Source organism: Onychostruthus taczanowskii, unplaced genomic scaffold (assembly GCF_017590055.1).
Source record: "Onychostruthus taczanowskii isolate IOZ18803 unplaced genomic scaffold, ASM1759005v1 scaffold32, whole genome shotgun sequence".
Lineage (NCBI taxonomy): Eukaryota > Metazoa > Chordata > Aves > Passeriformes > Passeridae > Onychostruthus > Onychostruthus taczanowskii.
Window position 1 is genome coordinate 3,054,499 of NW_024500572.1, and position 14,830 is coordinate 3,069,328.

Consider the following 14,830-nt stretch of genomic DNA (forward strand, 5'->3'; position numbering starts at 1 on the left):
GAGTCTGAGTCTCACCTAAAATTTGCTTAAACTCTGTATCCTCAGAAGCACAGGCTATCCATTTTGAAAAACATTTGCATAAAAAATTAAAAGTATCTTAAAAGAAGTTTGGGGTAGGGGAGTGTAGAGGGCTTCCCTGAAAATAGGATTTTTGAATGCACAGAAGGTGCAAGCAAAGGTTTAGGATGAGAGATTCTCCAGTCTTTATTTAGAGTAAAACTTGCTTTGAGGTTCTTTAAGATGCCATGGGCTTAGGCTCTCTTTCTGTTCTACTACAATCTCAGACACATGGATTTGTCAAGAGTTTTCTCTGTCATCCTCAAAGTACCTGGTGATGACATGCACCATGCTGGTACCCAGGGTGTTTTCATGCAAATTTAAGGGGTAGAGTTTAATTCAGAGTGAAATTCTGTTTGCAAGCAAATAAAGAGATCAAGAGCTGGGAAGTGGCCCTTGGTTTCTGCTGTGACCACAGCAAAGTAAAGAAGTGGCAATTTGCTGAAGAAGTTGATTTCTGCTGTTTCTAAACTTTCAGAAATGCTAATTGTGTCTTTTGTTCAGGTGAAAAGAAAGGAGCCACCTGAAGCTGCCTCAGCGGGAGATCAGAAGAGAATCCGGCCTTCTACTTCTGTGGATGATGAAGATGAAGGTTTGCAAAGTGCATTTGTTTGAAACCTAGGAGCAGATGCAAACCCCACCAAGCTGAATCCTTTAAACTTCACAGCAGTGTGCTCGCTTACAGTTAAACACAGAGTCAAGGATCTGAGCCAAACCTTGCTTCTCACAGAGCTCTGATCAGCTGAGACATGGCCCCTCTGGGTTCAATTATCTGAAATTCACTGGTGGGAAGTTTAAGACCCACATTTTAAGAATAACTCATAACCTATTTTAGCTGTGCTGGGCCCCAACAGAAGGAGCTCAGGTGGGTTCATGGGCTCTTGGGGTGTGCTCACAGCTCGCTGGGGTGTGGTAGGAGGAAGCATGTAACAGTTTGCTCTGCATTTGATTTGAGAAAGAAACCAAAGTTATTTGCCAGAAAAATCTGTTTGAAAATATCTTAACATTATTTCCTATTACCAGGGAAGAGTAAAGAGGAGACAAAGCTTTGGATACCCTTTGTTTTGCACATGGGTTCATGTAGAAGTCGATTCAGATTAACAAGTGGTTTTGAAGCCAAAAAATGAAACAAAAGGACATTAAATTCAGGTTACCTGTCCTGACCTCACTCGTGCCGTGTCTCCTGTCTGCTCTGCCTAGGGAGTGTCAGCTTTGGCCACCCACATTTTGCCATCAGCACTGTTCACTGTGACATCAGCAAGTCCCTGTAAGCCTGGGGACCCTCACACCACATGGGCACATTGCTCCTCACTTCCATCTTCCCAAAGAAGTTGCTTCCCTTATGTAGTTAACTCTTTCTGTCATTTCCAAGGTACTTGATGGTAATTTCTGTTGCTTTTGCTCCTCAGAGTCAGAGAGGGACAGGGATGCTTCTGATACAACATCTGACCTGTCAAAGAAGGATGCAGAGGCAGTGGGGCTGCGACGGCGACCAGCAAGGCCATTGGAGCTCGACAGTGAGGGAGAGGAGGGAGATGAGACATCAGGGAAAGAAGAAGAGTCATCTTCAGAGAAGGAAGAGGAGCAGGAAGAAGAGGGAGGCTTGGTGAAAGCAGCACCTGGCAAGGTATGTTGGTGTGTGGCTGCAGTTTCAGTGCTGTCTGTTGTTAAAAGGGGGCCTGGTAATGCCAAGTGCCAAGGTTCCCTTTTCTAGGAGATGAGTGCTCCTGGTGGGGTCCATCCTTACAGAGCCTCTGTCAGGTCACTCCCTCTTCAGGTTCTCTGACAACCTCCCTGAGAGTCCCTGGTGGTTACAGCCAGGTCACAGGCTCAGGCACTGTTCATTTTTGGCAATGCTTTCTTGCAAAGGAGGAAGAGGAGGATGAGGAGGATGAAGATGATGAGGATGAAGATGACGAAGATGAGGATGAAGATGATGAGGAGGAGACAGGCATAGACACAAGTGACAAGGAGGAGGAGCAGGACTCTGAGGAGGGTAAGGAGCTGCAGTGGAAGCAGCAAGTGTCACCTTTGGGTCAGCTGTGATCTCCCTTCTGCCTTTGTGACCTCCTTTCACTGGGCAGTTTTACACAATATAATGCAGAGAGATCTTTTTAATTAATACCTGTGAGATTTCCATGATCCCTCAGTCAATGTGTCCCTTTAGAGCCCTCTGGTGATCTCGGCCCAACCCAGCCACAGGGGCACTGGTCCCAAGCCCAGCTAAATGTGTGCTTGTTTTGTGAACCAGGAGTGACTGGGGGGAGAAGGGACCAGATTTCTGAAAAGGGTAAATTGGCTGCTAATAACTGTCCTATCACTCAGTTCCTGCTCTGGAAGGTGGTAGTTTTCACTTTTTAAGGCCGTGTGTAAAGGCAGAAGAAAATCTTAGTAAAAGATACAATACACTGAGAGACCCAGGGAGGAAGGTGCCAGGTGATTGTTGTAAGCAGCCAGGGACAGGATTTATAAATCTCTGCAAAAATAAGTGAATTGGGAGGCCACTCCTTCAAACCCACCTGTGCTGGTGATGCTGTTTCCACACTTTTACAGTGGAAGGGATATTTGCCCCTGACTGATTATTAAAGGCAGAAAGCAGAACTAAAGACAGTTTGTTCTTGCAGATGTAGCAAGTCCCTCATCTTCCAAGGCTGAAGCTGAATCATCTGATGAGAGTGAGGACTCCTCTGAATTCGAGTCAAGTTCAGACTCGGATGATGAAGATGAGGAGGATGATGATGATGATGAAGATGAGGAGGAGGATGATGATGATGAAGATGAGGAAGAAGAGGAGGAAGAGGTGGCTGAAGATCAAGGCAGAGAAGCCATGGCTGCTGAGCCAGAGCATGAACCTGCTGGTCATGAGCTTCCTGATGATGAGAGGGAGACTATTTTGGACCTGTATCCTGTGGATGACTACATGGATGCAACAGGCTTGGGACTTGCTGAGCCAGCTTTGGCAGTGAAAGATGAAGGCAGTGGAGAAATCAAGGCAGGGGAAAGTGAGTGTGGCCAAGTTCTGGGGGCTTCTGTTGCTGCTGAAACTCTGAAACATTTGGTTATGGAAAGAGACCAGGAGACAAAGCTTGCACTCTCTCCCATCTGCAGGCCAGGTATGCCCTTCCATGTGCTTTGGAGTTTTGTTATTATGTTGCCAATTAAATTTTCTCCCAGCATCTGGTATTGTATGGGTTTGTATTTCCCTTGTTCTCTTTCTTCTTCCAGTCTTGGCTCTAGGTTAGGGATTATCTGTACAGGGAAAGAGGTCTGTGCTGAACTTTCCTTCCTAGTAAGGAGCTTTACATGAGCCATCTGCTACTAAAAATACTGTGGTTACTGTATCCAGAATATTATCCTGGGCCAGTTTAGTTGGAGTCCTAGAGGAACTGAACAGTTGTCATCGTCTGAGGGTGACTGATCGGGTGGTGTGGTGGCTGAAGCTCAAGATAGAAAAGCCATGGCTGCTAAAACAGAACAGGAATGTCATACTGGCTCTTTTTGGTTTTAATATCAAAGCAGTATGTGATAGGGAAGCTGCATGGGGCAGGTGAGTGGAGTCTCAGAGTTATGTATGGTTCCTGATATTATTTGTGGGGAGTTTTGTCACCTACTCCTTTTAAATGAGTGATATTCATTAGTTTTCTGGAAGAAGGGAATTGTCTTCAATCAATACAGAGTTGTACTTAACCCAAGGAAATTGGAAACCTTTTACTAGAACAGGAGTGAGATGCATAAAGCTTGAGTAATTTGGCAACTGGGGGAAATCTGAAAGTTAAAACTGGAGCCAACAGGAAGGGCACATCTAGTGGGGCCTGCTGTGGAGCCTTGGGCAGCACTGGTGTCTGAGGACTGGGCAGTGTTTTGCCACTTGGAGAGCTGGAAATCCAGTCCCTGCACAGGGTGTCACTCCTTGGCTGCTGCAAAATCTGAAAATCACAAAGAGGTAAAATGTTGAACTGGGCAGGGCAAAGAAGAACTGGTTTTGCACGAATCCTTTCTAGAACAGCCCAGTGTGCTGCAAGAACATAAATTTGGAGGCACCTGCATTTGAGCAACTTGACATGTGTAAGGAGCTTTCCAGGAAAGCTGTGGGAACAAACTCAAACTGTAGCATTGTTCTTGAGCAACCCAGCTCATACAGGAGTTGCAGGGCTCAGACCCTTCTCCAGCAGCCCTGGTTTGTTCAGCACAAGCGGGGAATGCCTCCCTTCCAACTCTCCAGGCATTTTCACCTCCTTTCGTTCTCCCACTTGAAAATGTTATTTTGAGCTGCCTAACAAGATTCACCGTTGATTCCTTTTGGACCTGGCCCTAAGTGGGTAAATAAACTCCAGACAAATGAGGCTGCTGCAGGGAGAGCAGCATATAAATTGCCTCATTGATACCATCTGAGTGTGTCCTCATTCATTACAAGGGCTTCCCATTTGCTTCATGTGTTGTTCAGGAGTGTTCTGCTATTCCCTTCACCATTCCCTCCTTGGAGAGCTGAGGGTGCTCCTTGGCCTGCAATTAGTTTAGTTCCCACATTAGAAAAGGTGATAACTCTGGGCTCTGACAGCTCTCCTCCAAAGTCCTCACCCCACAGTCCTCTCATTCCTTTAATGTCTGCACAAAAGGTTGTCAGGGCTTTTGAAAGCAGAGAAGCCTTCGTTCTGGTCTGTGTCGTAGTTAATCCTCAAATTAATAGTGTGGGTTTTTTATGGTCCATTAGGAAAGTGTGTGGTCGTGTCTAATTACTCTACACTCTGTGCCTCCAAAATGTAAAGCACTGGAGTTTTAAAGCCTCCCAGTGGAATTGAGCTGTTTTTTAATTGTGGCATCTTAAGCATGTCTTTACTAGCAAGTGGCAAGTAACCAAGTGGAGGCAAAGCTCCTGATTCCCCTCTCTGTTCCCCTTTCAGAGGAAGAGTCCGAACCCACTTCCATGCTGGAGCCAGAGGTACAGGAAGGTCCAAAGCCTGAATCTCAAGATGAGGAGGCATCTCTCTGTATCTCTACTCCAGGGGGAGTCTTTGGGGAACCTCTGCCCAGCAAAAGCAGCTTCTTTGGCAAGCCTGAGGAGAGCAGCTTGGAAGCCAGAGTTAAAGCAAAGCCACCGTCGGCAGCGGAGGAGGACGAGCGGCTGCCGCGCACGCCCGGGCGGGAGGTGATGATCCACCCGGAGACTGAGACTCTCCTGCTGCCAGCCCACAAGGTGCCATCCTCCATGCTTCCCCTGCCATCGACTCCCGGCAAGGAAGAATCTTTAGTCCCTCCAGAAAAGTTCCCTGAACAATTAATGGTGACCAAAACATCCGTGGAAGAGGAGATTCCTAGGACTCCCGGGCGGGACATTTTGGCCAAGTCTTCGCACCCCCTTGCGAAGTCGCAGAGCACGGACACTGTTCCAGCCACGCCAGGAAGTGACGCTCCCCTTACAGGAAGCAGCTTGACCCTCAGTTCCCCTCAAGTCCCAGGGAGCCCCTTTTCCTACCCATCCCAATCTCCTGGCATTAATAGTGGCATTCCTCGGACTCCTGGGAGAGATTTCAATTTCACGCCTACTTTCCCAGAGGCTGGTGCTACCATTCCTTGCCTTCTGCCTGGCAAGAAACAGTCAGAGGATGAGCTAGAAGAGAAAACCTTTAAAGAGCCTCTTGGTGCTTCCCTTACGATCAGCATGAACAGTGTTCCTTCCCCTATCCCCTTTGCCAGCCCCCCGCAAGCAGATTTCCACATGGACATGGGTTTGCCACCTGATGAGCCAATACCTGTAGCAGCCCTGCCGTGCATGCATGGAGATGGAAGAATGCCCATCGAGGAATGCAAGGCAGAAGTAAAACCTGGTTTGCTCTCCACAGAAGTACCCCCTGGGGCTTCTGTTCTTCCTCCCCCACCACCACCTTCTGTTCTTCCCAAAAGGAGGCCGGGCCGGCCGAGGCGGTCCCCACCTTCTGTCCTCTCGCTGGATGTGTACTCGGGCAAAACCATAGAACCTCCTCCCATGCCAGTGGCCTTGGTGGAAGGTGCTGTGGGCAAAGAGCTGTTGAGTGGACATCCTGATGCCTACTATGGACTGAAAGACCCCGAAGCCGTCCCCCTGGACTTCAGGAATGACGGTTTCCACGACAAAATGGCAGCTGAGACAGTTGCAGAGAAACTGCCATTCAAGGAACTGGAGAACCAGTGGAATGAGGACATCAAGGAAGAAGAAGCTCACGCCAAGCCCAAGCGGCAGTGGCGGAGGCAGAAGAAGACATCTGAGGAGCTGCCAGTGATCCCTTCCCCCGAGTATTCCCCGCCCCGGCCGCAGTTCAGGCCGCGCTCCGAGTTTGAGGAGATGACCATTCTGTATGACATCTGGAACGGGGGCATAGACGAGGAGGATATCAAATTCATGTGCATCACCTACGACCGCTTGTTACAGCAGGACAATGGTATGGACTGGCTCAATGACACCCTGTGGGTTTTCCATCCTTATATCCTTTCTCACTGTGTTGGCAGCACGTGTGAGATGCACGAGAAGTTGGTGGGAGAAGCAGTTGCTTACAGGAATAGAGATTGCTTGGATGAGCAGGCAATTTTAGACTGTTTCATTCTCTGAAGCTGCAATACAAAAATACTGCAGAAGTGGCTGTTCCTGCTGCACGTTCAGTCTGGAAGTGCAGGGACAGTCTGTAGGCACCTCTTCTGGGGAGGTTTCCTTCCTAGTTTGAGAAGCTTCTGTCTGCATGTAACCAGAATTTTTTTCCAGCTTTCCTGTGGAATTTCTAGTCTGCACATACAGAGCTTTCATTTGGAGCTAAAACTTGCTGTAAAAATAATCTCACCATCTGTGCCCAAAACAATGAGTTAGTGCTTCTAGCAGCTTTAAGTTGCTTTGAGGTTGAAATAGTGATAAAATCAGTGCTTCCTAAGTGGCACATCAGGGCTCTGTTGTGCAGCCACCAGTAGTGTTCTCCAGAGCAGAGCCTAAAAAGCTCAGAACTGTCCAGTACTTTTTTCAGGAAGGATGTGCAGGTTTATGTGTTGAAGAAGATAAACACACCACCTTGTGTGTTGCTAGAGATTGTGAAGTCCAGATATCTTCATCCCTTGCTTCCTGCAAGACGGGAAAGCAAAACCAAAAAAGCCCAAACACCTAAAGCAGTCGGTGATAACTAACAAAACCCATAGTGAAAATAAATCTCTTTCCCTCTTGATAAGGATTATATTGTGACAGCAAAATTATGTTCATTTTTTAAGCCGCTTCCAAATCACCTTGAGTTCGTGTGTCACACTGCATGACAAGTGTGACAGTACCTGCAGGCTCACCTGCTTTGCAGCCAACCCTCAGCACTCTGGTTTTGAGGCCATCACCTGTTGATCTTTATGGTCCCTCTGCTTCACTTTTCCGGTGTCAAGGATGCATTTTCCCTCACAGGAAGCATTTTTGGGTCACTCTCAGTTGTTGTAGCCTTCGTGGTTGTGTTTGTGGGGTGAGCTGGCAGCAGTAGAGCTCCACTGTCCTTCCAGGAGCCAAAGCCCTGAAGGTGCCTTCTAACCTGAAGGTTTGTAATGTGTGTCTGAAGGAGCTGATTTCCCAAGGCCTTTGGGCTGAGCAGCATCTCAGTAATGATGTTTTCTTTTGCACCCCCACAAAACCTTCCTAATTTTCCAGGCTCCTGGTGTTAGCTCCATGCAACTGTAGCAAGTTTAGTCTGATATCCACCTCTGGCTGTGTTTCTCCTTAACCTCTTGCCACCTACCAGCTTTTCTACCCCCAAGAAGAAGAAGCGTGATGACGGGATGCGGGAGCACGTGACGGGCTGTGCACGAAGCGAAGGCTATTACAAAATTGATAAGAAGGACAAACTCAAATACCTCAACAATAGCCGAGCTTTTGCAGAGGAGCCTCCAGCTGACACACAGGTGAGGAATCCAGAGTGCCAGCTGTGAATGGGATTTGTTTTGACACTGTCACACACAGTAGGTGCTTCCTGCCTTTTGGCAGGGAGGGAGAGGAAGCTCTTGTGTCTCCTTGATTGTCCTGGGGTTGTGTGGGAAGTGCTAATGTTTGATGTCAGGTGTTCTGTGGCGATGTGTTGTAGCTCAAGGGGCTGCTCACAGGGAGCCTGCAGGGTGTTGGCTCAGCTTTGATCAGCCATTTGTCCTCTCAGGGTATGAGCATCCCTGCCCAACCTCACGCTTCCACCCGGGCTGGTTCCGAGAGGCGCTCAGAGCAGCGCAGGCTCCTCTCCTCCTTCACGGGCAGCTGCGACAGCGACCTGCTCAAGTTCAACCAGCTCAAGGTAGATCCCCCCTGCTGCAGATTCTGGACCCACAGGCGTCCTTTCCTGTTCTGTGCTGTGGCTAATTCAGGGTTGGGGTTTTGGGGTGTTTTCTTCATGCAGTTTCGGAAGAAAAAACTAAAATTCTGCAAGAGCCACATTCACGACTGGGGCCTTTTTGCTATGGAGCCCATTGCAGCTGATGAGATGGTGATCGAGTACGTGGGTCAGAACATCAGGCAGGTAAGCTGTGGGTGAAATCTGGGCAAGACCCAGCCCTGGAAGAAGCCCTTGAGTATGACAGTGAGGGTTGGAGTCCTGGGTTGGAGGTGTCAGCTCTGTGGGCTGGGCAGGTTGACATGGTTTGGAGGTACCAGGGTGGGAATTCCAACAATCCATGGAAACTGAGCACTCTGGAGAACCCTTAAAGAAGCCCATCCTGAGCTTCCATGTTTCCAGTTAGGTGTGATGGGGATCCTATAAAACCCCATTGCCTGGTGTGAGCAGAGCTCAGGGGAGCCTTGTGGAGGGGAGGTGGCTGCTCACAGGTCACTTGTGCCTGAGCCTGCTGGGCTTTCCGCAGGTCATTGCTGACATGCGTGAGAAGCGATACGAGGACGAGGGCATTGGCAGCAGTTACATGTTCAGAGTGGACCACGACACCATCATCGATGCCACCAAATGCGGGAACTTCGCCAGGTTCATCAATCACAGCTGCAATGTGAGTACGGTGCTCTCAGCTGTCACTGTTCCCTGGCGCGCTGACAAACCCGGGGGGGCCCTGCCAGCTCTGATTGGGGTGCTCAGAAGTGGCAGGGGGTCGAAGGGTTGTGATTAAATGCTAATGAGCCACAGCAGATCAGAGCAGGGTCTAAAGTAGTGTAAAGAGGTTGGAGAGACCTGAGGAATGAAACATGCAGGGAGACTGAGTGCACTCAAGAGCCCTTCTGGCTGTCTCAGAGACCCTGATGGACACTGAGCAAGCAATTCTAACAAATATTTCCTTAAAACATACCAAATTTCAGCTGTGGGAACAGTCTCCTTCTAGTGTCTGCATGGGAAATTATTCCCTGATGTTTCCCCCTGTGCTCTGTGCTGCAGTCTGCACTCAGACTTGCCTGCCTGGCCAAATTGTTAAGCACTGAGCTTCTCTTAGCCTGTGACAAAATTGTGGAGCATCATCCAGGCTCTTTTGCTCCACAAATGACCAGAATGTGGATATTTTGGAGCAGCACAAGGAGGGCTGCTGTGTTTTCTGGCTTCATGCTTCCCTGCCTAGGCTTGCCCTAAGTCCAGGCTCTGAAAGTGTGGCTGGGGTTGTCTCGGGAAAGGACTGCCCTGTTTTATTTTATCTTGAAATAATTCTGGGGAAGTGGGGAAGCCCTGGCCCTCATCATCACCTGTTCTGTCACCATTGCAGCCAAATTGTTATGCTAAAGTGATCACGGTGGAGTCTCAAAAGAAGATCGTTATCTACTCCAAGCAGCACATCAATGTGAACGAGGAAATTACCTACGACTACAAGTTTCCCATTGAGGATGTAAAAATCCCGTGTCTCTGTGGCTCTGAGAACTGCAGGGGAACCCTGAACTGAACTCAAGGTTTCTTGTCACACTTGCACCTTCAGCCATGTCAAAACTGTGGTAACCAGGTGTGGTTGCACTTTGCCAAAAAAAGAGGAAAAAAAAAAAACCTACAGAAAAAAGGAAGAAAAAAAATTTAAAAGCAAAAAAATACTTACCAAAAAAAAAAAAAAGAGGAAAAAGAGAAGAAAACCAAGCAAGTTTCGCACTTCTGCCAGGATCATGAGTGAAAGCAAAAAGCGCACACGCTTCCGAGGACTGTTCATGTTTCAGGTGCTTTTTCCTTTTCAGATCCAACACGCACACAAAAAGGTGGCTACCTTTTGTGGCATGGTCTACCCAAACACTAGCTTCTCTGTTGAGTCCCTGAAGTAATGCTCCATAATGGGATAATGGTACCTTTTTTTTTTTTAAATTGTTCTTCAAAGCCTTCATCGTTTCATAAATGCTGCTACCTTTTTCTCATCAGTTTTCGTTGGTTGAAAAAGACATTCAACGTTTAAATGTGAAGCAGAGACTGAAAATGCCATATAGGGTTTGTTGGGAGCTTGATTGGCTGAAATTGCACAGATTTCTCAGAGTAAGCTGTAAATAAATGTAAGGTTAATGTTACAGAGCAAGCCAGAGGCTTGAGGGTGTGTGGATGAGTGTGTGCCTGGGTGTGTGTGTGTGTGGAGATGTGTCCAGTGAGACTAGAGCTGAACTGTCCTGCCTTTTCCTTAGGGATGAGCCTGAGCAAGGCCCCTCAGCCAGACCCCAGGGCACAGTCAGGTCAGCCAGACTCAACTCCCCTCCTTGGGCTCCCCTCTCATTTTCTATGCCATGCTGGTCCATGGGGGATCAAAACCTCTGCAGCTGCACGTGAGAAACCCTTGGATACTGCAGTCACTAGGAGGAAGAGGAGTCAGCTGGCAGCTGTAGCATCGTGTGGCCTTTGGGGTTCCCATTCCTGGGAGATGGGCTTGTCTTGCTTGCAGGAGAGGCTGAGATTAAGTGGACAGCTCAGCCCCTGCTGGCGCTGTAGAAATCCTGCCCTGCTTGCAGGCAAAGACTACGGCCCACGTTTGTAGCAGGGCTTTCTTCCTGTGGATGGGAAACAGGCTCATGTGTGACTTGTATTCATTTTTTCTCACTTTCATCTGCATTTCCCTGCCCTTCCAGTGTTTTATGTGGAATATTTGCTCTGTCCTTGGATGTGGGAGATGCCTCCTGTGATAGGAGCAAGCTGTGCCCTGCTGCTCTCCTCCCTCTGTTACTCAGTAACTTGGCCAGGGGTGGTCCTGTCCCTCCAGAAAAATCATGGTAGAAGTGTCCCTGAAAGCAATCCTATCCCCCCCATCTATAGCATGGAAATTAATTGCTTCTCTAAATTTGGAAGGCATGTTTTAAAATGATTTCTCAATATATTTTATCCTTGTAGATGTGCTGAGGTGAAGGTTGCAGTTCTTCAAGAGGTTCCATTTACAAATGGGACCAAACACCAAAAAAATGTTCTTTGGATGAGATCTGGAAATGTTACACCACCATTCAGGTATAGACAGGATCAGTTTTTCAATTAGCATTGAATTTCTCCTGCTTGAAAAGCAGAGATTAGTTGTACTAAACCCTTTTTAATTGGCTTGTAAGGGGAAGTTGCAATGTCATTCTGAAATGGGAAGATTATCTGCATAACTAAACACCTTCTCCCCACAGAACAAATTGCACAGCTCTATTCCTGTATTCTTTCCAAACCTCCACAGAGGTGACAACCTTGCAAAAGAAGTTCCTGGAAGTTTTTTCAGCTGTTGCCTGGAATTGCCAGGCCTGCGCTGCAGCGTGGAGCTGGTACTGGAGGTTAGACCTCTGCCTCTGAATTTCTCCTCCAGACAAAAGGCCTGAGGGAGCAGGAGCACAGACTGCTGGAAACTGCCTTAATACCACCTGTGTTTCTGTCTGAGGGCAAGCAAATTGTCTCTGAGATTGGACAGTCCATGGTCCATCTCTGCTTTTTTTTCAGTTCTGTTTTGTTTCTCCTCCTTCTTCCTAAATTTCTCCAGCAACTGGGTGTTGGTGACCCAGAACCCAAAATCATGAGAAGCACAAATTTCTGTCACTGGATGTTGGCTGCAGCTGCAGTGATGGCATTTGGGAGTTAAACCAGCTGCTCAGTTTAGTTATTTTTTGAGATTCAATGTGTTGGCACTCAAGTTGGCATCTCCACAGCCTGGCCTTTGACTTGCAAGGCTTTGGAAATGCACAGAAGTTTCCTGTGTGTCAGAACTGAAGCCCCTGTCCTTGGCCTTGTCCCTCTGCTCCATCAAACCAGTGCATTAATGGTGGAATTGTGGGGGGGAGGACACCCCAGCTGGCCCAGCCCTGTGCTCCCAGCACATCTGGGTGCTCTGCATGGGATCAGCCCCTGCAGTTTGCCTTAATCCTTGGTGAGGAAGGTGGGGAGGAAGGTCACTGGCACCTTCAGCTCCTTCACCCTGTGTTTTGGGAGCACCAAAGGGATTTGGGTGCCAAAGACCGTGAGCACCTAAATCACTTGGGTACTTCTGAAACTGCCTGTAATTCATCCCCTTGTAGGATCCCAGACAAATAATGTGAGTTTTTAGAAGAGCTGATCTCTCAGTACTTCCCCAGGAGCAAACAGAGCTGTTGTAGCTGCAACACTTTGAAAAATCATGTTAGTCTGGTCTCAAAGCCACACCTGAGACTTCTCTTTTTCCCCCCATAAATCTTGGCTTGCAGAGTCCTTCCTGGGAGATATTTTGTCTTGGACTGGGAAGCTGCCTGACCTCCAAACAAATCACTTTATGGTGAGGACTGCCAGGCCTGCTGCAGTGATGCCAGGGGAGCCCTGTCCCTGCCAGGGGAGCCCTGCAGCCACAGCTGGGGCTGGAGCTGCCTCAGATCCTTTGCCTTGTGCTTGGCAAGGCTGGGTGAGGGGAGGGCAGGAGCTGTGTGGGTCACATGCAGCACAGGCTCCCTGGGGAAGCAGTGACAGGGATAAGAGGAACCTCACGAGCTGCTGACAGGGACTGCAGGGCTTTTGGCCACTGAAAATCCCACCCCCAAATTTATTGTCAATTCAGTTTGAGCCTAAGACAAAAAAAAAAAAAGAGACAGACATTTACAGTGTTCCCTGCAAAATTCCATCTCCCTGGGAGGAACAACCCAAGAGAACACAGCAAAATTATGGAAATTGAATTTAAGCCTTTGGTTTGCAGCTGTGGGAGTGCAGGGGGCAGGTGCCTCTGTGGATCCACAGGATCCCTGGGGTTCACACCTTCCAGGGTGGGGCTGGAGGGCTTGGGGCTCATCCTGCAGTTATTTATATTGTACAGAGCAGCTTATTTCTACAAGGAAAGACAAAGCAACCATCATTTTAAAACTCCAACAAATACAGTAGTTTCAGTTCTGGTTTTTGTGACCTTTTTCAGGGATCATTTCAGTGCATTTCTGTACAAAATAAAAATTTAAGGAAAAAAAAGGATTTTGAAGTATAAAAAAATGCATTTTCTGTACATAGGCGAACTCAAGAATCTTCTCTTCAAACACTGTTTCTTGTAGAAACATGTTGAAATTTTTTTGCTGATTTCTTTGTACTTCAAGAGCATGTAAATAGTTTATTAAAAGTGACTATTGTAATTTGGAGTTCTTTTTAAACAGATTCCAGCTCTAAATCATGTCAAGATGGGGAGGAAGAAGGACTGAGTATAGCAAAGGAGCTGGTGGCATTTACAGCTTGTGTCAAGCTTTGTATAATGTAAATTCTGTATAAATACGGGGTTTTTTTGTCAAATAAATAGATGCAATTAGAAGCATTAAGAAACTGAAGACAAAAAATTGCCAAGTCAAGGCTTCTTTTTCCCCCCCTCCCTCAGTCTGAAACCTAATGTGCAAAATCTATTTATTTCAAGCGAGGAAATGTGTACAGTCTAATAGACACCCTAAAATGTATTTAAGCAAATTAGCAACTGGATTTTTTTCAGTTTAATATTTGTTTTGTTTTTATGAGTTTCCTCAATTGCCACTGTAGGATTTGTCCAAGTGAAAACACATCAAGAAGGACACTGTAAAACAATGGGGCAGTTTTGAAGCAAAGTGGAAGAACACCCAGCTCCCATTTCTTGCAGTTTTCTGGTTTTAATTCCCAGCGTGGAAATCAAGGGCCTCCTTTAAAAGTAGGCAGATCAAATTGTTTGCAATAAATTTAATTTTTTTTTTCCTAAGTTCCTTAAAAAAACCGACTCTGCTTTGAAGATTTAGGATTTCTGCTTTTTCTTTGGTTAAGCAAATTTATAAATTTAGGGATGTTTTGTGCATATAGAATCTGTCACCAGTATGTATCTTGTTTTGAAGAAAGTGTTTTTGTTGTGGATGTGTCATGCTGTATATATTTGTTCATATTTTTGTGAATTGAATACTATGTACCATTGTATTATAGTAACTTTTATAAAGCAAACCATAAATATACTGACTTTTCTTACAGAAAAATTATGTTGTGCTTAATATATTACCAGGGCAGCTCTTGGCTCTTAGACCTGTGCTGGGAGCTGTGAGAGCTCAAGGAGGCAGATGCAGAACAAGAACAGTGTGAAGAACTGATTTTCAGCAAAGTTTACTGAAAGTATTAATTCTGGTGAAATTCATTCAGGAAATGAATTTAAGCAACATTGTATTGCATGAAAAAAAATCTGTGAGTGATTCTTGTCTACAAACTTCAAGAAATGTCTCAGTATTAACAATCTTGACAGCCCTGGAGAGCTGAAGCAGAGCTCTCCTGACAGTGAACCAGGAGTCCCAAACATGTCCAACCTCAGGGTGAGAGGGCCCTGCTCCTCCTCCCCTGGATTGCTCTGATTTCATATCCTTTATTTATTGATTGATTTTTAATTTTATGGAGGCAAAAGCCCTGAACCACCAGGTGGGGGGTCAGTGATGTGTGAGGCTGTT

At 46.9% G+C, this 14,830-nt stretch overlaps 1 protein-coding gene across 3 annotated transcripts in view; it reads left to right on the top strand.

Moving 5' to 3' along the window:
- SETD1B (SET domain containing 1B, histone lysine methyltransferase) overlaps positions 1-14,365 on the top strand; it is a 48,128-nt gene extending 33,763 nt beyond the window's left edge. The window contains exons 9-18 of one of the 3 annotated variants that reach the window (XM_041410260.1): positions 562-649; positions 1,467-1,684; positions 1,927-2,053; positions 2,682-3,170; positions 4,959-6,515; positions 7,781-7,947; positions 8,196-8,327; positions 8,430-8,549; positions 8,890-9,027; positions 9,727-14,365. In XM_041410260.1, the coding sequence (XP_041266194.1) occupies positions 562-649; positions 1,467-1,684; positions 1,927-2,053; positions 2,682-3,170; positions 4,959-6,515; positions 7,781-7,947; positions 8,196-8,327; positions 8,430-8,549; positions 8,890-9,027; positions 9,727-9,900 (3,210 nt within the window). In that variant the 3' untranslated portion in view covers positions 9,901-14,365. The other 2 variants (XR_005953079.1, XM_041410261.1) reach the window with 2 other exon arrangements.
- The last annotated feature ends 465 nt before the right edge of the window (positions 14,366-14,830 follow it).